A 24533-nucleotide genomic window follows, 5' to 3' on the forward strand; every position below is an offset into this window, starting at 1 on the left:
CATGGTAGATTTCTATGCAATGAATAGACACTAAAAACACAAATGCTAACATCAAGAGGCCCACGTTTTATTGAAGTTAAAAAGGGATCACTGTTCTTGGAAAACATGGGAATTTCTGCTCTTGCTTAAATATTGCAGCAGCTGCCGCGAGCCACAGTTCTGTCCTTGTCTGCATGGAAGCAACACGTGCAGTTACAGCACTCAAGGGGCAGTTCTGAGGGGCAGGTGTTACAAGGAGGCTCTGAGTGACAGCCACCGCCTCCCACACGCCCTCTCCGTTTTGGTAAACAAGGAGACTCCAACCCGCAGTCCCTAAATAAGGGAGGAACCTGGGGGCGGGATCAGGGAGCAGGTATGCGCCTTCCTATTGGTGGTTCACAAAGGGCGGAGAGACTTGGGATTTCTGATTGACCTCCTTCCCTGTCTGTAAGGTGATTGACGGCGCTTGTCCCGCTGGGCCACGCCTCTCGGCTCCGTGCTCCTCCTCTCGCGGGTAGGTGTCCGCCCCGAGCAGCAGAGCGCGTGCGCATGCGGCCCCACGCCGCAGCAGAGCCCGCCCGCCGTACCACGCACCCTGGCAGTCAGTGGGTGAGCCGGGAGCTGCGGAGGTCACCGTGGGGAGGCGGGGCGGGGGCAGCATGGCAGCCTCCTTATGGCTCCGTGGAGCCGCCTCCGGCCTCCGGTATTGGAGCCGCCGGCAGCCTCCGGCAGTGGCCAGCCTTGCAGCGGGTAAGGACCTCGCTCCTTCTTCCCCCGTCCCTCCTCCGGTCGCCCGCTTCTCGCTCGCTCATCGGAAGAGGTTTTTTCACCGGAGGCGCTGCGATTAGATCGGGGCTTAAAACCCAACATTTTGGCTGGTTCCAAGGCCTAGGCTCTTCTGCGGCCGCGGCTCGCGCCGCCAGTGCGTCTCCCAACTATCCCCACCTGGATCTATATGAATAGGGTTTAGCGTCCTTCTGGGACTTAGTAATGCGAAGAGCTTGGGATAAAGGGAGGAGTGTTTGGGTCCGATTCGTGCCTCTTTGGAGTTAGGACTTTGAGGACAATTGGAGGGCCCAGCCCCACGGGCGACCCCCTACCCACGCCGGCGACCCCTGGCCTTGCAGCGCTGGCTGGCCTTTCAACGCCCCTGGTGGGCGCGCCGTCTGGCCGCAGGACCTGATTTTTGTTAAACTACCTTAACTGTTTCAGATGTTTTTACACAAATGGAGTCTATACAAACCAGATGATCAGTCTTTCCAGCAAAGTTTTAAGTCACCTTTGGGTGGCCAGGCGGGCTCCTTACCCTTCCCCCCAGCCTCCCAAGTTCTCTGTAACTGTGCCACCTGAAGATGGCACTTCTGTCGATTTATTAACCAGAATACTTTCTGTGTCCTTAAAATTGTGGCCTGAAGCTCTCCTGCTTCCGTCCCCTTCCACCCTCCGTATCATTATAACTTAACGGAAGCTAACCATCGATTTAGGAAGAAACAGGTTTTTTTAGACCCACAGAGAACTAATAGTCTTTTCATTTTTTCAGAGGAAAGAACCTAAAGCCTTTCGGATAAGTGAATTAGGATATTACAACAGGACCTAGAAAGTAGTCCTTGGTTCTTCCTGATTCCTGGATGTTTCTTCTACAGCAGGATTCCTGTTTAATTGAAAAATTGGTTGGTTTGTGCGGACACTGCCATTGTCTTCCTGTAAAAATTTTTAGTTTTGACAGTGCACTGTTTAACACTCTCATACTTGAGAGTTTTGAGAAAGCCTTGGTATTAATTTTTTTCTGATCCTCACTGAATAAAAATACAGCAGGCTGAGAATTGAGTTCTTAACAGACTCTCTTCCTATCCCTCAGTAAAAACCTAAGCAGAAGAGTGGATTTCCTCTCTGGTTTGAAAAAAGAAAGCTCCCTGTGATGAGAGAAAACAGATGTCTGATACAGAATCACACTAATAAGATACAAACTCACAGAATTTGTCAAACTGGAGTGTAACCACTGCTTGGTCTACATCTATTAAACTACAGACAATGCCTCCCACAGTGGCGATATTAAAAAAAAACACAACACTTTTCTGCAATAGTAAATGTAGTGCCAGTTTTCAGATGAATGTGTGATTCTTTCAGTTTTGATTAGTCAAAGAAGACATATGTGCTGTTTAGTGGTTTTACAAGGTGTTCTAATGATATTTTAATGAACCCTTGAAGTACCTTTTAGAGTTACGAAAGTTCTTAAAATTCATGGAAGAGGAGTCAGAGGCCTTTGACTATAATAAATGCTTCTCTAGACTGGAAAGGCCTACCTTGAAACATTGATAGACTACTTTGGCATATAATGTTGTTTACCCAAATACATTGTAATAATATAGATATATGACAAATTTTGAATTTTTTTTTTTTTGGTGTGTGTGTGATGATTGTTTAAAATGCTTCAGTATTCTTACTCTGGAATTGTTCTAAATGTTTTTGTTAATTTACTACAGAAGTGTTAACTCGTTTGATGTTGGAGTCTTAAAAATTACATGCCAATTTGGAATCTAGGGACATTAAGAAAAACAGCCAAGTTCGAATAGTAACATTATTTAGTGTTCTAAATTCTGTAGACTGTTTGTCTCCATGGTATGTTGAACATACTTGTATCATGTGGAGGGTAATATTATAAATATCTGTACAGTTATTTACAGTTTGAAAAAAATAAGATCTAGTAGTTACTGGTTAATAGCTTATCTTAATTTTAATATTTAAAGCATTAAAAAGGAAATAGAAAAATGAGAAGCATTAAACTAGCCATACATTACTATTGCATCACTGTTTAATAAAAGTAAGTTTTGTGTCTTATCTTAAAAGGCAGTTAAATTTAGTTTCAGACTTCTTTGTACAGACAAAAAAAATTACAGATGTTGACCCTCTATAGCCATTGTGATTCACTAACAAGTACAAGTAAAAATAAATTTGTAACAGATCATCTTAAAGTGACCACCTGAGCAAAATTGGAATGGGAAAATTAGCCAGAATTATAGACAGAAATGGGAATACATTTCTTTATTATTGACACTGTGTGTATATGAAATCTGCTTTTAAAACAGCATAACTCCTTGTGTAAATAAGACTAATGGCATTTTTTTTCTCTTTGCATTAGCTTCTAGGGTTGCACATGAAGCTCTGAGAAGCTGCACATGACCTTGGGACCAAAAGTTGACCTTAATATTGCATAAGGAAAATACAACTGACCTTTGAACAAAATCGGTTTGAACTGCAAGGGTCAGCTTAAAAATGTTTTTTTTTTCAATGAATTTGTGCTACAGTTGGTTTAATCTGCAGATTTGGAACCATGGATGTGGAGGGCCAACTACAAATTATATTTGGATTTTGTGAGGAGCGTCACAAAACCCCCACTTGTTCAGAGGTCAACTGTATTTCTAAAATAACTTGATCCAAATAATAAAGGCCTTTATAGAGTCACTACTGTTAGTCTAGTAATACTTAGCATTAACACAAAAGGAATGCTTATGACATAATATGTGATAAAGTAGGACACCAAGTTGTATATACAACATGTCTCATGATATAATCTAAAAAATGCATTCAGAAGACTGGTAGGACTATACAAAAAGCTAACTGGTTATTTTTGTGTAGTGAAATTAACTTTTTCCCGTATGACTTTATTAGTTGTTGTTTAGTTGCTAAGTCATGTCTGACTCTTTGTGGACTGTAGCACACCAGGCTCATCTGTCCATGGGATTCTCCAGGCAAAAATACTGGAGTGTTGCCATTTCCTTCTCCAAGGGATCTTTACAACCCAGGGATCTGAACCCGTGTTTCCTGCATTGGCAGGTAGATTCTTTATCACTGAGCCATTAGGGAAGCACCTTTTTCATATTTTCCAGTTTTTTATAATGAATTACTTTGATGCAAGGAAAAAAAAACTTGGAAATATAATTAACCTCTTACCAATTTTTGCATTTTTATACTTGGAGTAGCCTGATTTGGGTTGATAGTGTTAACAAGATGTGGGTAATTTTGTCCATGTTCCATTGGAGAAAGAGGTCGTAACCTATAAATTTACAGCTATCAATTTAGAGATTAACTTTGCCAAATTTTCTGGCTATTTCTTCCTCCTATGTGGTGGTACTGAGAATCACAGAGGTTTGCTGATTAGATACAATCGTTTCTTTAATCTCTGTTTCATTTCCTAGTACATGTTCATATTTTTCAGAGCTTCTCTAAATCTTTTACTCAGTGTTACCAGTCTGTGAACAGTCAGTTGCAGAGAGATGGCAGTACATAATTGGTTTAGATAACTTGGAGGTTGACTCTAGGTCTGGGAGGAAAGGATATTGGAGAGTAAACCTGAAATGTTTGTTTCATGGTTGCTATAATACCAATTAAATTAATTCTTTGCTGGACCCATTTTATCATTATCTTTTGTTTTAGCGTTGATTTTTATCCCCATTTGATGAAACCTCTCTCTAGTTAGTAATTCATTCACAGAACATTATTAAACAAACTGTGTGCCACCAGGGCACATTTTATTACAGAAGTAGTTATAAACGTCATTTCACCATATGCACATGGTAAAAACTCAAAAGGTGATAGAATGAAAAGTGAAACTCTGTGCCATCAGTCCAGCTCTCTAGCTGTAACTACTGTTTCTTACATGTCTTACAGAAATTTGAAAGAATTTAATGCATGTGTATTCTTTTTTTCTGACTTCTTACTTCCTTGGTGGCTCAGGAGGGAAGAATCTGCCTGCAGTGCAGGAGATGCGGGTTTGATCCCTGCGTCTGGAAGATCACCTGGAGAAGGAAAGGGCAACCCACTCTAGGATTCTTGACTGGGAAATCCCATGGACAGAGAAGCCTGGTGGGCTATAGTCCATGGGATTGCAGAAGAGTCAGACACAAATTAGCAGCTAAACAGCAATTCCTTTTTTCTCCTCAAACGCTATATCTTACTACATATAATGTTCTGAATCTTGCTCTTTTGCCTTAACATATCCTGGAGATTTTTCCCTGATACTTTTAGATAGATATACCATGTTCTTGCAAACATTACATAATATTTCATTGTGTTGATTTTCTATGGAATGTTAAGGGTCCTATTAATGTATGCTGCTGCTAAGTCACTTCAGTAGTGTCCGACTCTGTGCGACCCCGTAGATGTCAGCCCACCAGGCTCCTCCGTCCCTGGGATTCTCCAGGCAAGAACACTGGAGTGGGTTGCCATTTCCTTCTCCACTGCATGAAAGTGAAAAGTGAAAGTGAAGTCGCTCAGTTGTATCTGACTCATAGCGACCCCATGGACTGCAGCCTTCCAGGCTCCTCTGCCCATGGGATTTTCTACACAAGAGTACTGGAGTGGGTTGCCATTGCCTTCTCTGCTATTAATGTATAGTTAGTTATTTAAATTAAATGTCCTATTAATATGTATTCAGTTCAGTTTAGTTGCTCAGTCATGTCCGACTCTTTGCAACCCCATGGACTGCAGCACACCAGGCCTCCCTGTCCATTGCCATCTCCCGGAGTTTAGTCAAACTCATGTCCATTGAGTCGGTGATGCCATCCAACCATTTCATCCTCTGTTGTCCCCTTCTCCTCCCACCCTCAATCTTTCCCAGCATCAGGGTCTTTTCAAATGAGTCAGCTCTTCGCCTCAGGTGGTGAAAATATTGGAGTTTCAGCTTCAACATCAGACCTTCCAATGAACACCCAGGACTGATCTCCTTTAAGATGGACTGGTTGGATCTCCTTGCAGTGCAAGGGACTCTCAAGAGTCTTCTCCAACACCACAGTTCAAAAGCATCAATTCTTCAGCACTCAGCTTTCTTTACAGTCCAACTCTCACATCCATACATGACTACTGGAAAACCCCTAGCCTTGACTAGACGGACTTTTGTTGGCAAAGTAATGTCTCTGCTTTTGAATATGCTGTCTAGGTTGATCATAACTTTCCTTCCAAGGAGTAAGCGTCTTTTAATTTCATGGCTGCAGTCACCATCTGCAGTATTAGTTATTTATAATTTTTCTGTTGTTACAAACATTCCTGTAGTAAATTACATTTTTGTGTTTTTCAGAGGTTATATATAGTAGGAGTCAGCACACTGTGGCCCAACAGCTGGACCTCTGTTTTTGTAAATAAAGCTATATTGGAAAATAAGCACAACCACTTGTTTTTATATTGCCTATGACTGCTTTAAAAGTGTAGTGGATGAGTTGAATGGTTGTGACAGAGGCCTTATGGCCCCAAACTGGAATTGTTTACCCCTCACCCTTTAGGAAAAAGTGTGCTGACCCCTTACATATAGTGTATATTCCTAGAAATGTAATTACTGTTTCAAAGAGTATACACATTTTAAATTTAAATTTTATAATGAGGTTCAAATGTAGATCTTTTTTTCAAATTGCTGTCTAGGGTTAACATAAAATACAATTCTACCGTGTATAAGAGTATATGTTTTTGTCAGTCCTTACTAACCAGTTGTGCGTTTTATCAGAGAAACACATTTGTCCAGCTGATAGGTGAAAATGATACTACATTGCTTTGTTTGCATTATTCTAATTGTGACAGAAGTTGAACATTTTTTAAAAGTTTTTTTTGGGTATATTCTGTTAACTCTCTTTTTGTGATTTTGGCATACTTTAAAACAATGGGTTATTTAAATTTTTCTTATAGATTTTAAAGTTATTTGCATATAAAGTAAAAGAGCCCTATTTCTAGCTTGTGTTTCAAGTGTTCTTCCTAGTTATTTGTGTTTGGTCATGTTTTTGATTTTTTTTTGTATATAGATTTGGTAAGTTTTTCCTCCGTGTTTTTTCACGAAAAATTTCAAACATAAAGTATTGAAAGAATAATGCCACGAACATCTATGTACTCTTTGCTTAGTGTCACTGGTTGTTAACCTTTTGCCAGGTTTGCTTGCTTTCTTTCCAGACATATTCATATCCCACCTGTATTATCTGAAAGTAAAATGCAGACACCATGACACTTTCAACCCTAAATGATTCAGCATGAATCTCTTAAGAACTGTCTCCTGCATAACCAAATTACCACTATCTCAGACAATTAGCAGGCTTCCCTGGTGGCTCAACGGTAAATCTACCTGCCAATGCAGGAGACGTGTGTCCAATCCCTAGGTCAGTGTTGCAAAATGAAATGGCAACCCACTCCAGTATTCTTGCTTGGGAAAATTCCATGGACGGTGGAGCCTGGTGGACTACAGTTCATGGGGTTGCAAGGAGTCAGACACGACTTACTTAATGACTAAACAACAACAAAGCAATTAGAACTTCCGTGGTATCATCCTAATGTACAGCTTATATATAAAGTTTCATAATTTTCCTTAGAATGTCTTAATGCTTCCTTGGCACCTCCCGAATCCAGATCCATCCATATTTCACATGTTGCATTTGGTTGATATTATCACTTGAGTATTTTTGGACTGAGGAATGTCTTCTCTTTGTTGTTTTTTTGTAAACATGTTGACTTTTTAAAAACAGCTTTATTGCAATATAGTTGACCTACAATAAACTACACGTATTTAACGTGGAGAGTTTGATGGGTTTCGACATGTGGGAAACCATCATGACAATCAAGATAGTGAACATATCCATTCACCCCTTTCCTGCCGATTTCCTCATACCCCTACATACGCAGGTTTCTATAATTGTACACTGCCACTGGCTAGATAAATCCTAGCTTGACAGTCATTTTTTGTTTCAGTCCTTTAAAGATGATGCTCTCCTATTTTCTCACTCATTTTGATTTCTGACAGTAAATCTGCCTTCATTCTTATCTTTGTTCCTCTGTACGTAATGTCTTTTTTCTGCTGGTTGCTTTTGAACATTTTGATTATGACATGTCTTGTTGCAGTTTTTTTTCATGTTTCTTGTGGAGTTCATTGAGCTTGGATGCGTGGGGTTTATGGTTTTCATCAGATTTGGAAATTTTTCCCATTAGTTCTTCACATACTTTTCCTGTCCCCACTTTGCTTTCCTCTCCTTTGAGGGTTCCAGTTTTGTTGTGTATTTGGCTGGTTGAAGCTGTCTCACTGCTCACTGATGTTCTTTTTTTTTTTTAATTCTTTTTTCTCTCTCTGTGTTGTATTTTGGGTAGTTTGTTGCTTTGTTTTTAAAGTCTTTTCTTCCAGTATTTCTTCCATTATTACATTATAATGAGGCCTATTACTGTGTCCTTTTATTACTATATTTGAAATATTTTTCATATCTGTATTTTCTGTGGCACCGCCCTTTTTTAGTTCTGAACTTAACTGTGGACTGAATGTTTGCAGCCCTCCAAAATTTGTGTGTTGAAATCCTAATCTCCACTGTGATAGTATTAGGAGCTGAGGCCTTTGGGAAATAACTGGGTTATAAGGTTGGAGCCCTCATGAATGGGATTAGTGTCCTAAACAGAGGCAGGAGAGCCTGTGTCTCTCTCTGCTCTCCAGAGATACAAGAAAACGGGTCATCGACAAGCCAGGAAGTGGGCTCTCACAGATACCGAATCTGTTGCCTACCTCATCTTGGACTCCCCCAGCTCCAGGTCTGTTAGAAATGAATGCTTGTCGTTTAAGCCACACAGTCTGTGGTTTGTTTGTTACATCAGCTGGAATGGACTGAGACTTTAGACAGTCGCTTTTGTATTGGTCCTTCTGCCTCCAGGCTGCTCTTATAGTTCAGTTTTTGTACACTGCTGCTGTTTCTCTCCTAAAGCATGGGTTTGATCAGGTCGTTTATCTCTCTCAGCCCTTTCAGTAACTACCTGTTTTAGTCTGTTTGGGCCGCTATAAATAAATACCACAGACTAGGTGGCTTATAAACAACAGAAAACTATTTCTCACAGTTCTGGAGGCTGGGAAGTCCAGAATGAGGGTGTTGGTATATTTAGCGTCAAGTGAGGGCTCAGTTCTTGGTTCAAGGACAGCCATCTTTTCACTGTGTCCTCACAGGGTGGAAGGAGACGAGGGCGCTCCCTGCGGCCTCTCGTGTAAAGGCATTAATGCCATCCTGAGGGTTCTTCCGTCAGGACCTAATAATCATTGCGTCCAGGCCCCACCTCCAAATACCCTCACACTGGAGGTTATTTTTTCAGCATAGAAATTTGGGGGTTACCAAACGTTCAGTCTGTGGTACCGTTACTTGCTTACGGAAAGTGAAAGCGTTAGTCGCTCTGTGGTGTCCGACTCCATGCAACCCCATGGGCTGGAGCCCACCAGGCTCTTCTGTCCATGAGGTTCTCCATGCAGACATACTGGAGTGGGCTGCCAGAATACAGTCAAATAGTTTGTAGCATGCTTCCCAGCCATGTTATGGCTGCATTTGTTTCTTTCAGTCTTAATCTTGCTCTTTTGTTTCTGTGTGTGTCCTGTAGGAAGAGTGGATGGCAGTTAAAAATGAATAACCTAGAGTCAGATTGGCTGGATTTGAATCTTGGCATTACAACTTGAATCTGTGCATTTTATTTAAACTAAGTGTCAGGGACCTGAACTGGAAGATAGGCTTAATGATGGGATGTAATGACAGTGCTGTATATAAAGTGTCTGGCATGTAATAAAATTGCCACAACTATTAACTTTTATTATTCATTTTTGCTTGACTTTCCTATTTGCTTGCATACACTCATATGCATACTCATTCCTTTTTTGTATGGAACTCCCTTTGTTTCTACTCTCATTCCATTTGAAAGCCTCCCCATCCTAAAATACTCAGGTCAAATGCTGTTTTTTTCCAAGTTCTCCTTTAGTATCAGCATTGTTTTTCATACTTTATCTTTTACTTTCATGTTTTAGTGTCTGTGTACCTAGTTGTCTTCTTGTGTTTTAAGCTGGTTGAAAGCAAGGACTGTATGTCATTTATGTCTTTGAATGCATCTGGCATGGTACAAATGACTGCTTCGTGTTTATTGAATGTGTAAATAAATCATGGTTCTACTTTGCCATAGTTATTGTTTGACTTAGAGTGAGTTGCCTGTTAAAATTAACTGCATTTAAATAATAATATTTCTAGTTTCTAATGTTTTTAGTTATACCTTTTCAAGCTTAATACAGTAGTCAGGCACACTAGTTACTAGTATTTATGAGAGTTCTCTTATAAAGTGTACTTAATATCAAAATAAAAATTCAGTGAGGAGTCATTTCTCTGTTATTAAACCCCTTGTGAACCACAAAGTTAGGCACAGGACTCCTGTCATGCCCAGCATGTTAAACTGCACTGGTAAGGTGGTGATGCATAGGAAGCACACCCATCTTTAATGGAAATGGTAGAGACAGACATGGAGTTCATACGTATTAAACATGCTTCTGACCCAAGATGACCTGTTTTTCTTAAGCATTAAGGCTTCAAATAATCTGCTTTTAGGAAATCTCATTACATTGAGATTAAGTTGAAGGAAGAGCAGGGATCCATCAGTTGAGAGGATCTGAAACTTAAAATGTTACTGTGATTAGTCAGTATACACTTTACTAAACACTACACAGTTTTAAAACTGGAGTCCTTGAAAGAAAAAGAAATAATAAAGCTGGGAAATGATAGGAGAAAAGGCAAGCGGAATTATTTTGCTTTCTTCTTTCACTGGACTGTGAACTTTTGGAGGGCAAGGACCATACCATAGAACTTCATGCAGTAAATACTTGTTGAATGGAGCAGTAACACTGTCTAATGGGGAGCTTCTCTGCTGTCTTGCAAAAAGCATTACCTTGAGTTGTATGCCCCAGTGTGATTTCACAAAGTCTTTTATGAAAAGAAAGAAAATAAAATCAAAAGCTGTATACAGATTTTTAAGAACAATTTTCTTTTTCTGTGAGTGAAAATGCCTCTTCTCTGAAAGTGCCTGGAGTTGTTAGCCCAAGGTCATGAGACTGTTACCGTTGTCATGGAAAGCCCACGAAAGTGACCCCCTGGTCTCACCTAGGACCCCGTTTATAAACTGGTGACTTTTAAGTTGAAATACATTCTTCTCGATTTTATTCAATTGTTTTTTTTATACCATTGGAAGGAGTAGTTTCAATAAATGTGAAGGTGGGAAGCTAAAAAGTTTTTCCATTCTTGGTGCTTGTCCAAGATACAGGTTTTATTGAATACTTCCAGTTTTTTTGTACACATTTTTAAAGAAGATAATCTAGATAAGAGAATTTAGGATACTTCACTTAACGGGCAACGCAGATAGGTACATGGTGACATTATTAAGTTTATTGTTAAAATAGTAAAGGGATGTTGTAGAGGTAGAAAGTAGAAGGGATATTACTTAAAATTTTATGATTATTCCTAGAGAACTGTATATTCAGAAGTTAGTCTGCCTGTACATTGCTGATATCTTTAAATGATCATTAGCTTAAAAGTCTCCTTTAAAAAGTTTTTTAATAGAAAATGTTAAGATAAAAATGACTTATTGAGTGAATGTTTAAAATAAAACATTGTCTGCTCTTGTTAAAAATAATGTGTTGAAATCAGTGTGTTCTAGGTCAATGGCTTCTAAGACTCCAGTTGGATTCATTGGAGTCGGCAACATGGGGAATCCAATGGCAAAAAATCTCATGAAACATGGCTATCCACTTATTATTTATGATGTGTTCCCTGATGCATGCAAAGAGTTTCTAGACGCAGGTGAACAGGTAAGGCCTTTTCTTAAGTTTCTTTTAAGATATTGATGTTTAAAAATGTTTTTCAGATTTTGATATTTGACATTCAAGTAAGTAATAGCTGCTTAGAAGTATACATGATGGATTTATAAAGTTAACTCATTGTTAATTTTATTTCTTTATATGTAAGATTACATATGTATATATTATATAATATGTAAAATACATGTATACACACACACATACACATGGGAGACTGTGTACTACTACTACTACTACTACTACTACTAAGTCGCTTCAGTTGTGTCCGACTCTGTGCGACCCCATAGACAGCAGCCCACCAGGCTCCCCCGTCCCTGGGATTCTCCAGGCAAGAACACTGCAGTGGGTTGCCATTTCCTTCTCCAGTAACTGGTAAATTTAGAGGTCCCCCCCAAGATACGCAGGAAATTCTTGTACAAGGTGTAGAGTGGTAACTGACAGCTGGATGCAATCCCAGAGCTGGCTGAATACTAAAAAATACTGAGAAATATAGAAAAAAGTTAAAGAACAAATAAACTTCTAGATAACAGACTTGAAATAAATACTGAGAAGATGCAGTGTGTATGCAAAGAGCAAGTTTAGGTAACTTGTAGGCCATTTATAGAACTCGATATCCTCTGTCTCCTTCTCCCTGCGGTTTGTGTGCCAGATGGGGGTGGCTGCAGTGTTGTGTGAGGATGTGTGAGTATCATGTTGGAACTTTTCAGGGTAGGGTTGTGTCTGCTTATGCCCATATAGTCTCTGGATGTTGACAGTGTGCTACCACTGCAGCAGGCTTACTGATGCTCTTAAGTAGTTTAGGGCCTTAGACTTGTTGGAGAGATTTTCAGTTCTTTGTTCTGGGAAAGGTTGGCCATTGCCATCTTCAAGGGTGGACAGGAGTTCCAAGTTGATATTCAGTCTGGGGTGAATTAACTGTTTTTTTCACAAGATGAATATTACTTTTTGGGATAACACATCTATTTGATGTTGGCACTTTCCAATAGTTTACGTATTTATTTGTAAAAATAACAATGGTACATAATCTCTAAACAGAGGAAATATCTATTAAATACACAATTTAATCAAAGTAACAATAGGAAATTCTTTTGGCATTTTGGAGACTAATGTTCCAGAAGTTTTCATGTGTGTGTATGTTTATGAAGAATCCCATGAATTCCTCTTCTTCTTCCTACCCCTTCTAGTAATAGAGAGGTAGAAACTGAATGGAAGCTGATTTACCGTGGACTGGCAAAGCAGATGATTAGGGCCTTTCAGATTGTTTCTAATACCCTTACTCTTCCCTGTTGCTGTAGCACTGAACAGCTTGTGTGTGGAAAACTAAAATGTTCATCATCCCTTTGTGAATCTCTTTGCTGCTGCTTCCCAGATTGCTGGAGCTTTCTGATGCTCTGCCTAAATTGCCTCATACTCTTCCCTAACAAAATTCTGATTTTTTTAGTGTTGCTAATTTTGGGTGGATGTGAAAGGTTACCTTAAGAATAAGACTTATACTTGAACGAAGGAGACATTTACATTTTAAAAGAGAGAGAAAAGAAACAATATTTAATGAGTACCTACTATGTGTCAGGTCTCTTACTAAATATTTTGTACATATTATCTAATTTTACCTTTGCAACAGAAGTATTTTCAGGAAACTGATGCTTGGAGAAGTTAAATAACATCCCTAAGGTTACACGGTGAGTGAATGGCAAGAGGCAGGATTTGAACAAAGGTCTGTCTTTGACTTTGGAGTTTTAACTCTTTTAATTATATGACATATAGTCACTAACTAATGAAATTTATGTATGAGACATTTTTAAGTGTATTTGTGGTGTCTTCCTTGATGATTCTGAAATAATCACCTGTTAACCTGTCTACAACCTAGATTATTAGACAATAAAATGCTTAGATTTCTTTTGGATTAGATGATGTCAGGGTAGTAATGATTATACCACACCCTACTTAATGTGTTGTTCTGTACCCATGAAATTTGTTGGAAGTAAATAGTAGTTATCTATTATGATAGATAATATAGTTAAGTGAGTATACAGTAGGTTGAATAGTAGTCCCCCAAGTGGTGTTGGAGAAGACTCTTGAGAGTCCCTTGGACTGTAAGGAGATCCAACCAGTCCATTCTGAAGGAGATCAGCCCTGGGATTTCTTTGGAAGGAATGATGCTAAAGCTGAAGCTCCAGTACTTTGGCCGCCACATGTGAAGAATTGACTCATTGGAAAAGACTCTGATGCTGGGAGGGATTGGGGGCAGGAGGAGAAGGGGACGACAGGATGAGATGGCTGGATGGCATCACTGACACAATGGACATGAGTCTGAGTGAACTCTGGGAGTTGGTGATGGACAGGGAGGCCTGGCGTGCTGCGATTCATGGGGTCGCAAAGAGTCGGACACGACTGAGCGACTGAACTGAACTGAAGGAAGTAACTTAGAAAACTCTTAAAAGAAAACATGAGGGTAAATCTTTATGACCTGGATTTGGCAAAGGACTTTTAGGTATGATACCCAAGATCATGAGCAACAAAATAATAAAAAAAAAGACTTCATCAAAATTAAAACCTTTTGTGCTTCAAAGAACACCAGCAAGAAAGTGAAAAGATAACCCACAGAATGGGATTAAATATCTGCAAATCATGTATCAAGAAATACCTGGAGTAACAGGCAAATTTGGCCTTGGAGTACAGAATGAAGCAGGGCAAAGGCTAATAGAGTTTTGCCATGAGAACACACTGGTTATAGCAAACACCCTCTTCCAACAATACAAGAGAAGACTACACATGCACATGTGTAGTCTTTTAAAATATAAATGTCTCCTTCATTCAAGTATAAGTCTTATTCTTAAGGTAACCTTCTTTCACATCTACCCAAAATTAGCAACACTAAAAAAATCAGAATTTTGTTAGGGGATGCCTCACACTCTTCAGAGTATGAGGCAATTTAGGCAGAGCATCAGAAAGCTCCAGCAATCTGGGAAGCACCAGCAAAGAGATTCACAAAGGGATGATGAATGTTTCAGTTCTCCACACGTAAAAGACCAGATGGTCAATACTGAAATCAGATTGATTATATTCCTTGCAGCCAAAGATGGAGAACCTCTATGCAGTCAGCAAAAACAAGACTGGGAGCTGACTGTGGGCTCAGATCATGAACTCCTTATTGCCAAATTCAGACTTAAATTGAAGAAAGTAGGGAAAATGACTAGACCATTCAGGTATGACCTAAATCAAATCCCTTATGATTATACAGTGGAAGTAACAAATAGATTACAGGGATTAGATCTAATAGAGTGCCTGAAGAACTATGGACGGAGGTTCTGACATTGTACAGGAGGGCAGGGATCAAGACCATCCGCCAAAAAAAGAAATGCAAGATGGCAAAATGGCTGTCTGAGGAGGCCTTACAAATAGCTGTGAAAAGAAGAGAAGCGAAAGGCAAAGGAGAAAAGGAAAGATATACCCATTTGAATGCAGAGTTCCAAAGAACAGCAAGGAGAGATAAGAAAGCCTTTCTCAGTGATCAATGCAAAGAAATAGAGGAAAACAATAGAATGGGAAAGACTAGAGATCTCTTCAAGAAAATTAGAGATACCAAGAGAACTTTTCATGCCAAGATGGGCTCAATAAAGGACAGAAATGGTATGGACCTAACAGAAGCAGAAGAGATTAAGAAGAGGGGGCAAGAATACAAAGAAGAACTGTACAAAAAAGATCTTCTTGACTCAGATAATCACGATGGCTTGATCACTCACCTAGAGCCAGACATCCTGGAATGTGAAGTCAAGTGGGCCTTAGGAAGCATCACTACCAACAGAGCTAGTGGAGGTGATGGAATTCCATTTGAGCTATTTCAGATCCTAAAAGATATGCTATGAAAGTGCTGCACTCAATATGCCAGCAAATTTGGAAAACTCAGCAGTGGCCACAGGACTGGGAAAGGTCAGTTTTCATTCCAATCCCAAAGAAAGGCAATGCCAAAGAATGTTCAAACTACTGCACAATTGCACTCATCGCGCAGCACTAGTAAAATAATGATCAAAATTCTCTAAGCCAGGCTTCACCAGTACATAAACCATGAACTTCCAGATGTTCAAGCTGGATTTAGAAAAGGCAGAGGAACCAGAGATCAAATTGTCAACATCCGTTGGACCATCAAAAAAGCAAGAGAGTTCCAGAAAAACATCTATTTCTGCTTTATTGACTATGCCAAAGCCTTTGTATGGATCACAACAAACTGGAAAATTCTTCAAGAGATGGGAATACCATTCCACCTGACCTGGCTCATGAGAAATCTGTATGTAGGTCAAAAAGCAACAGTTAGAACTGGACATGGAACAACAGACTGCTTCTAAATCAGGAAACGAATAAATCAAGGCTGTATATTGTCACGCTGCTTATTTAACTTCTATGCATAGTACATCATACGAAATGCTGGACTGGATGAAGCACAAGCTGGAATCAAGATTGCTGGGAGAAATATCAATAACCTCAGATATGCAGATGACACCACCCTTATGGTAGAAAGGAAAGAAGAACTAAAGAGCTTCTTGATGAAAGTGAAAGAGGAGAGTGAAAAAGTTGGCTTAAAACTCAACATTCAGAAAACTAAGATCAAGGCAGCTGGTCCCATCACTTCATGGCAAATAAATGGGAAAACAGTGGAAACAGTGGCTGATTTTATTTTTTGGGGCTCCAGAATCACTGCAGATGGTGACTGCAGCCATGAAATTAAAAGACTCTTGCTCCTTGGAATAAAAGCTATGACCAACCTAGGCAGCATATTGAAAAGCAGAGACATTACTTTGCCAACAAAGGTCCATCTAGTCAAGGCTATGGTTTTTCCAGTAGTCATGTATGAATGTGGGAGTTGGACTATAAAGAAAGCTGAGCGCCGAAGAATTGATGCTTTTGAACTGTGGTGTTGGAAAAGACTCTTAAGAGTCCCTTGGACTGCAAGGAGATCTAACCAGTCAATTGTAAAGGAAATCATTCCTGAATATTCATTGAAAGGACTGATGCTGAAGCTGAAACTCCAATACTTTGGCCACCTGATGCAAAGAACTGACTCATTGGAAAAGACTCTGATGCTGGGAAAGATTGAAGGCAGGAGGAGAAGGGGACGACAGAGGATGAGATGGTTGGATGGCATCACCGATTCAATGGAGTTGAGTTTGAATAAACTCTGGTAGTTAGTGATGGATGGGGAGGCCTGGCATGCTGCAGTCCATGGGGTCTCAAAGAGTCGTACACAACTCAGCAACTGAACTGAACTGAAATCATGTATCTGATAAGGACTTGTATCTAGCATGTGTAAAGAAGCTGTGCAACTCAAACAGAAAGCAAATGACTCAATTAAGTGGGCAATGGATCTGAATAGACATTTCCCCAAAGAAGGTATTCAGACAGGCAATAAACACATGAAAAGATGCCAGTATCTTTTGTCATTAGAGAAATGCAATCAGAATCACAATGAGATTTCCACACCCCTTAGGTTGGCTAGAATCACAAAGTCAGATGACAATGTGAACAAATTGAACTATCACACACTGCTGATGAGAATGTAATTCTACTCCTAGGTATATGTGAAAGAGAATGAAAACACATGTCCACACAGGAACTTGTATATGAGTGGCAACATTATTCATTATAGCCAAAAGACAGAAACAACCTAGGTGTCCCATCAGTGATAAGAAAAATGTGGTATACTCATACGATGATATTATTCCACCATAAGTAGGAATGAGGCAGTGACAGATGAAAATCCAGAACAGAGAAATCTATAGAGACAGAAAGTGGGTTTGTGGTTGCTTAGTGCTGGGTGGGAAAGAGGGAGGCAGGCACAAAAATTATGATGGTTGCACATATCTACAAATACCCTGAAAACTATCAGATTATATACTTTATGTGGGCAAATTATATATCACAATAAAGTTATTGGAAAAAAAGGTAAATGTCCGCATTCTAACCCCAGTACTTGTGACAGTGATCTTAATTGGAAACAAGGTCTTTGCAGATATAATTGGGTTGTATATCTTGAGATGAGGTCCTCCTGGACTTTGTGTGGGCCCTAAAGGCAGTGATGAGTATCCTTACAGAGAGACATGAGGACAAGCTAGGGCAGGTCCTTGCTGACTTCAGAGTTAATGCTGCAGCAAGCCAAGGAGCAGCCAGGGCTACCAGAAGCTAGGAGAGGCAGAAGAGGCTCTTCCGGTGGAGATAGCATGGTGGTGCCTACACCTTGATTTCGTCCTTCTGGCCTCCAGAGCTGTGAGAAGAAGGTTCTGTGTTTTAAGCCACCATGCTTATGGGAACTTGTTGCGGCAGCCACAGGAAATGGAACCTGGAACATGACTTTACCACTTAGTGTCTGCAATCCCAGGACAGATATTTAGTGTCTCCGTATCTCTGTTTCTTCCTAAGGATAATAATAACAACCTTTCTCAGAGAGCTGGTATGAGGATTATATGAATTCATATTTGTAAAAAGCTTAAAGTCATGCTTGGCATGGTAAGTACTATGTGTGTTAGGTCTAAGTTCCTAGAAGTCTTTGTTTCCCCTCTGCTGTGCAGAGCTATAATTCCTTTTCTAATGCTCTCTATTCACATGACAGTGTCAGAGTCTCTTCTTTGTGAAGAGAAGTTACTTTGATCACTGCGGATTAAGGCTACCGTAGACTCTCCTAGCAAAACAAGGGATAGGACCTTCATTTATTTGCTACTTCAACTGATGTTTCTTGAATACTTTGTGCTGGGTATGGGTATTATAGCCTAGAACAAAATAGTTACAGTTTTCCCTTTGGGAACCAGCAGGAGGTATTAGATAATCAGATCACACAAATATGTGATTCCAAATTTTGATGTGAAAAGAAAAAGTAGCAGCTCCTCAGTTTTCAGTAAAAAACCTGTATTACATTGGTTGAGAGGGCAGTTAGGGCTGTTTGCTGAAGACTAGCATTGTAGGCAGATAGCGTGAGAACAAACAGGATTTATCCAGAGAATAATGGAGACAAAGGAGCAGTTTTCTTTATTTATTTAATTTTTGTTGTTGTTGGAAGAAGGGGTTTAATTAACTTTTTTTATTTTTCATTTTTAAAAAAAAATTTTTATTTTTACTTTATTTTACTTTACAATACTTGTATTGGTTTTGCCATACATTGACATGAATCCACCACGGGTGTACATGCGTTCCCAAACATGAACCCCCCTCCCACCTCCCTCCCCATAACATCTCTCTGGGTCATCACCATGCACCAGCCCCAAGCATGCTGTATCCTGCATCGGACATAGACTGGCGATTCGATTCTTACATGATAGTATACATGTTTCAATGCCATTCTCCCAAATCATCCCACCCTCTCCCTCTCCCTCTGAGTCCAAAAGTCTGTTATACACATCTGTGTCTTTTTTGCTGTCTTGCATACAGGGTCGTCACTGCCATCTTTCTAAATTCCATATATATGTGTTAGTATACTGTATTGGTGTTTTTCTTTCTGGCTTACTTCACTCTGTATAATCGGCTCCAGTTTCATCCATCTCATCAGAACTGATTCAAATGTATTCTTTTTAACGGCTGAGTAATACTCCATTGTGTATATGTACCACAGCTTTCTTATCCATTCATCTGCTGGTGGACATCTAGGTTGTTTCCATGTCCTGGCTATTATAAACAGTGCTGCGATGAACATTGGGGTACATGTGTCTCTTTCAATTCTGGTTTCCTGGGTGTGTATGCCCAGCAGTGGGATTACTGGGTCATAAGGCAGTTCTACTGGCAGTTTTTTAAGGAATCTCCACACTGTTCTCCAGAGTGGCTGTACTAGTTTGCATTCCCGCCAACAGTGTAGGAGGGTTCCCTTTTCTCCACACCCTCTCCAGCATTTATTGCTTGCAGATTTTTGGATCGCAGCCATTCTGACTGGTGTGAAGTGGTACCTCATTGTGGTTTTGATTTGCATTTCTCTAATAATGAGTGATGTTGAGCATCTTTTCATGTGTTTGTTAGCCATCCGTATGTCTTCTTTGGAGAAATGTCTATTTAGTTCTTTGGCCCATTTTTGATTGGGTCGTTTATTTTTCTGGAATTGAGCTGCATAAGTTGCTTGTATATTTTTGAGATTAGTTGTTTGTCAGTTGCTTCATTTGCTATTATTTTCTCCCATTCCGAAGGCTGTCTTTTCACCTTGCTTATATTTTCCTTTGTTGTGCAGAAGCTTGTAATTTTAATTAGATCCCATTTGTTTATTTTTGCTTTTATTTCCAGTATTCTGGGAGGTGGATCATAGAGGATCCTGCTGTGATTTATGTCGGAGTGTTTTGCCTATGTTCTCCTCTAGGAGTTTTATAGTTTCCGGTCTTACATTTAGATCTTTAATCCATTTTGAGTTTATTTTTGTGTGCGGTGTTAGAAAGTGATCTAGTTTCATTCTTTTACAAGTGGTTGACCAGTTTTCCCAGCACCACTTGTTAAAGAGATTGTCTTTACTCCATTGTATATTCTTGCCTCCTGAACAGTTTTCTTTAAAAGTGGAAGGCTCTACAATGATGGCAGTATTTTTTGTCAACAGCAGTTTACCTAGTGAGTGTTGATCCTTTGAGTCTCAGAAAAGCTGAGGGTAGAGGGAGAAAATAATACAAGTGGCACGCTCCCTCTCTAGTGTCCAGAGATTTCTACATTAGGTCAACAAATATTGATTGAGTACCAGTATGACTCAGTTCTCAAGTGCTTCTTTGGAAGGACTGATGTTGAAGCTGAAACTCCAATACTTTGGTCACCTGATGCGAAGAGCTGACTGCTTTGAAAAGACCCTGATGCTGGGAAAGATTAAGAGCGGGAGAAGGGGACAACAGAGGATGAGATGGTTGGATGGCATCACTGACTCAATAGACATGAGTTTGAGTAAACTCCGGGAGTTGGTGATGGACAGGGAGGCTTGGCCTGCTGCAGTCCATGGGATTGCAAAGAGTCGGACACGACTGAGTGACTGAACTGAACTGAACCAGTATGTCTAGCAGTCCACCTAGTGCTGTGGAGAATAAAACAGGTTGAATGTGGCAATGTTTTAGATGTGTCCTAGGTAGCCAGACTAAAATTAGGAGGGAGTTTCTATTAAAATTGCATTTTGACAATAATGAAGTGCTGAAGCAGGTTTTGAGGGGAAAAAATAATAAGTAACTGTTAAGAGCCATTTCATTTCTGATAGAAAACTACATAAATATTGCTTTTAAGGTTTGCTGACCTGCAAACAGAAATGCTGTAGTCTGAAATGAAAGTCATGTAGACAAGATCTCTCAGACTCCTGAATAGAAATCAGAGGGTTCTAGGGCATAGGCTGTCATTAGATTTCCCTTCTTTCCGTCTTCCTTGAGATACTGACCTATGAGGAAGGAAAGAAGTTGGGTTCTGGGTAGCTGCCCTTCCCAGATTAGTGAATAGTGAAGACATGTCCTAGCTTCATGCCTGCAGCTCCCACCCCTGACCACTGCACATGGTGGGAAAAGTTCTGTGGATGCTTCACTATAAGGTGGCAAGCCTGGAAAGCAGGCTCCACTTTTCCCATGTTCTATCTCTGCTTCCCCTCAGAGTCTTGACTCTAAGGAGTCCTATGTGTATTGATTGTAACAGCAGAGGAGGGCAGGAGGATGTGAAATTTAGATGAATGAACGGAGAAGGGTGAAAAGTAAAAAGAGCTTTGGGCCTGAGGGGGAATATTCTGTCCTAAATATCATAAAATGAAAATATTTGTTGATAAATGATTTATGCTGGCAGCTTAAAACTATTTTGAACAGTGGCAGTGTCATTCAAACAAGTGTGATTTCTTAAGTGTCCTACTTTAAATTTGGATGAATGACTTCTGATATGTTAAAATGTCAGTATTATTTCATAGCTGTATTTAGTTTTAAATGTTTGATAAAGGGAAAAGTAAGTTTCATTTTACCACTAAAAGATGCAGAGAAGACTTGGGATTAGATGGGAAAATACAGGTGAAAACCTTGAAACCTCTGGCTGTTGTCCACAGTAGTACAATGGATGGATTAAGAATTCAAAAATTCAGAGTATATTTGAGTTGGTGCTTACATTTTAAGGACACATGTCCCTTTCTTCCCTTAATGTTACTATCTCAAGGGAAGTCCATGAAATGGCAGCCGAAGGAAACATAATTTTTTTCCCTCAAAGTTTGTGGAAAGCATGGCTAGTTGATTTCTAATGTCAACTGTGCTTTCAGTAGGAAATTTACGGGGAGAGAAAGTAGCAAACTAGACATATCTGGAGGATCAAAAAGCAATCACCTGGTTTTAAAGATCTTTGAACATCTCCTTGAAGAAGTGCTTTTTCAGTTTTTAGAAAGCAAAAACTGAGAATTTGTTGTTTCATGTAACTGAAGAGTTGGGGAGTGGTCTGAACCTAAGCATAGTTGAATTTTGGGTAAAGATGTAAGCAGATTCATTTCTGTCTGTGTCTTGGCTCCCCTTTCTGCAGGCCAGCTCCTCCCTCCCCTCAAGGTGCAAGGTGGCTGCCTGTAGCTCCAGGTGCAGAAGTGCTTTGGATGTGACCACCCTGGAGGGTTTCCTTCCAGCTGTACTTAGCAGTAAAAAATGCTACTGGGTTATGAAGGAAATTTGTACCTTTACATGTTAATGAATTCTATTGGGACATTTACAACTGGTTTAATATGTTATTTGTGGTCATTTCCATTTTTAAAAAAAACCTATGCCTTCCTCTTGCAGTAACCCTTTGTTATGTCTTTATTTCTGTTGGAAACTCAGGTTTAACCTGGGCTTCCCTGGTGGCTCAGCTGGTAAAGAATCAGCCTGAAGTGCAGGAGACCTGGGTTCAGTCTCTGGGTTGGGAAGATCCCCTGGAGGAGGGAATGGCAACCCACTCTAGTATTCTTGCCTGGGAAATCCCATGGACAGAGGAGCCTGGCGGGCTACAGGTTTAACCCTGAATGCATCTTTGCAACTTAGAGCATCTATTATAAGAATATAATCCTGGTAATCGTCAGCCCTTTGGGTTTTAGAAGTAATGAATCAATAAATGGTGAATGTAGTGGTTTAAAAGCACAAACCTAGGAACTTGACTGTCTGGTCTCAAATCTCAGCTCTGAGTGACTTTAGACAGATTAACGTCTCTCTATCAATACTTAAAGTGTCTCATAAAATGTCAACAGCAATAGTATCTTCGTTTTAGTTCTAGAAAACCTGGCACATAGGGAGTGCTATTATTGCTGCCACTGCTGTTAGTACTGTTATGGTTGTTGTTTTAATATCTATACTGTATTTCTCCCAAATCTTCATCCCCAACATCACACACAGAAGTGCACCACTGTCTTGCCTGAGTCACTGAGTCCAGAGCTGCTTGGAAGAGAATTTAGACATGTTTTTAAATCAAAGAATGATGATAAAAGTTAAAACCAAATGAGGAGACAAAGAGGAATTTGACCACATCCCTGCTTAAAAATATATTCTGCATAGTCCCTTGTGTCCTGGACACAGAAGATACCAGTTTCTCTTTTTAAGCATTAGTATCAAGGGCATGTGACTTGTGCTTTATTTTCATTTTCATTGTCTAGGAATTTCCTTGGAGATGCCTCCGATCGGTGCCAAAAGTCTTGAGACTTATGCACCATTTCTGTGTGAGTTTTCCGGTTGAATGAGGCTTAATTGGATTCTCTCTAAGAACTTGGAAGCCATCTTGTTGTTCCTAGATTGTAAGGCTGAACATGTTTGGTTAAGAAAGTCTCTTGGGATCTAATCTGGCATCCACTCAGGTCTTGTTAAATGGGAACTTTAAAAGCCTCTTGCTGAGTGGGCTTCATCATTGTTGACCAGATGTTTCAAGATGTAGGCACAAACCATTTCAGTCAACTTTTTTTAAGGGTGGTGCAATTTTGAAGCAACAATATGCTTTTCTACTTGGAAAGATGAAAATACACAGAGTGGCATGTTTAACCAAGGTCAGGTTCATCTTGTTTCTTTGCAAATATCTCTATCCCACTTAGTTTATTTGGAAGCAGTGCTAAGAGCTTGACTTATGTGACTGTTTTGTCTAGAAAAGACAGCGAGATTTATCTCTTTATGTAAAATAGCTAGGTTAATTGTTGTCTCCTTCCATTGATAATGTAAAATGTAAGTAAAAAGGAAAGTAATGTAACTGTAGAAAAAATCCACAGTTACTTCAGATTACTGTGGACCCTGATGCCTGTTATCCCCCACCCCACCACCCAGCAAAGCAGATTTTGTCTTCCATCTGTCCATTCATCTACCCTTTATATTGTACACCTGCCATGGTACTTACTAGCATATGGATGAATCTGATTGCAGAAATGCTTGAAAACTAGATATTTTGAAGGGAATCAATCTCCTGTAATCAAAATTGAGATAATGGAAAAATTGTTGTTGTTTAGTTGCTAAGTTGTGTTTGTTTTGTGACCCCATGGACTGTAGCCCACCAGGCTTCTCTATCCATGGGATTTCCCAGGCAAGAATACCGGAGTGAGTTGCCATTTAGTAAGGCCATCTTAATTCACAGTGGTGTAAGAAGGAGGCAGATGAAATTGTCAAGAATTTCTGGAATGGGCATGACAGAGCCAAGCCATGGTCCAGAGTCAGCCAGATCAGTGACCACCCACACATGTGGAGGGGCAGAAGAGTCCTGAGTCTCTGCAGATGCTTCCTGTCCTATCAGTCCTTTTTCACAGAGGCAATACCTTCCTAGAATTTAAATTTACTCATGTGAAAAAATTTCCTTGCCAGAGTTTCCTTTCTACTCTGGAGGTAGAAACCCTTAAAGATAACCCAAGTCAGTTTTCTTATTTTGGAGGTTCAGAATCTGAAGTCAGAGAGGTTAAGTGATTTGCACAAAAGCGCACATGACTTAGTGGCTGAGCTATAACTACCCGGGTCTCTGCCTTCTAAATTAGTGTTCCTTTCACTGATCCATGCTGTCT

The 24533-nt window shown here is 39.9% G+C and overlaps 1 protein-coding gene and 1 non-coding gene across 2 annotated transcripts in view; both read left to right on the top strand.

Moving 5' to 3' along the window:
* Positions 1–594: 594 nt before the first annotated feature.
* The window catches only part of HIBADH (3-hydroxyisobutyrate dehydrogenase), a 111740-nt gene continuing 87801 nt past the window's right edge, over positions 595–24533 (top strand). Inside the window, exons 1-2 of the mRNA XM_052638641.1 lie at positions 595–729; positions 11427–11587. Coding sequence (XP_052494601.1) covers positions 639–729; positions 11427–11587 — 252 coding nt within the window. The 5' untranslated portion in view covers positions 595–638. The remainder of the gene's footprint in view (positions 730–11426; positions 11588–24533) is intronic.
* On the top strand, positions 20120–20190 carry LOC128047139 (small nucleolar RNA SNORD56). The gene has a single exon (XR_008199325.1). It is a non-coding gene; the product is annotated as a small nucleolar RNA SNORD56 (small nucleolar RNA).

The sequence above is a fragment of the Budorcas taxicolor genome, chromosome 4, assembly GCF_023091745.1.
Source record: "Budorcas taxicolor isolate Tak-1 chromosome 4, Takin1.1, whole genome shotgun sequence".
Classification (NCBI taxonomy): domain Eukaryota; kingdom Metazoa; phylum Chordata; class Mammalia; order Artiodactyla; family Bovidae; genus Budorcas; species Budorcas taxicolor.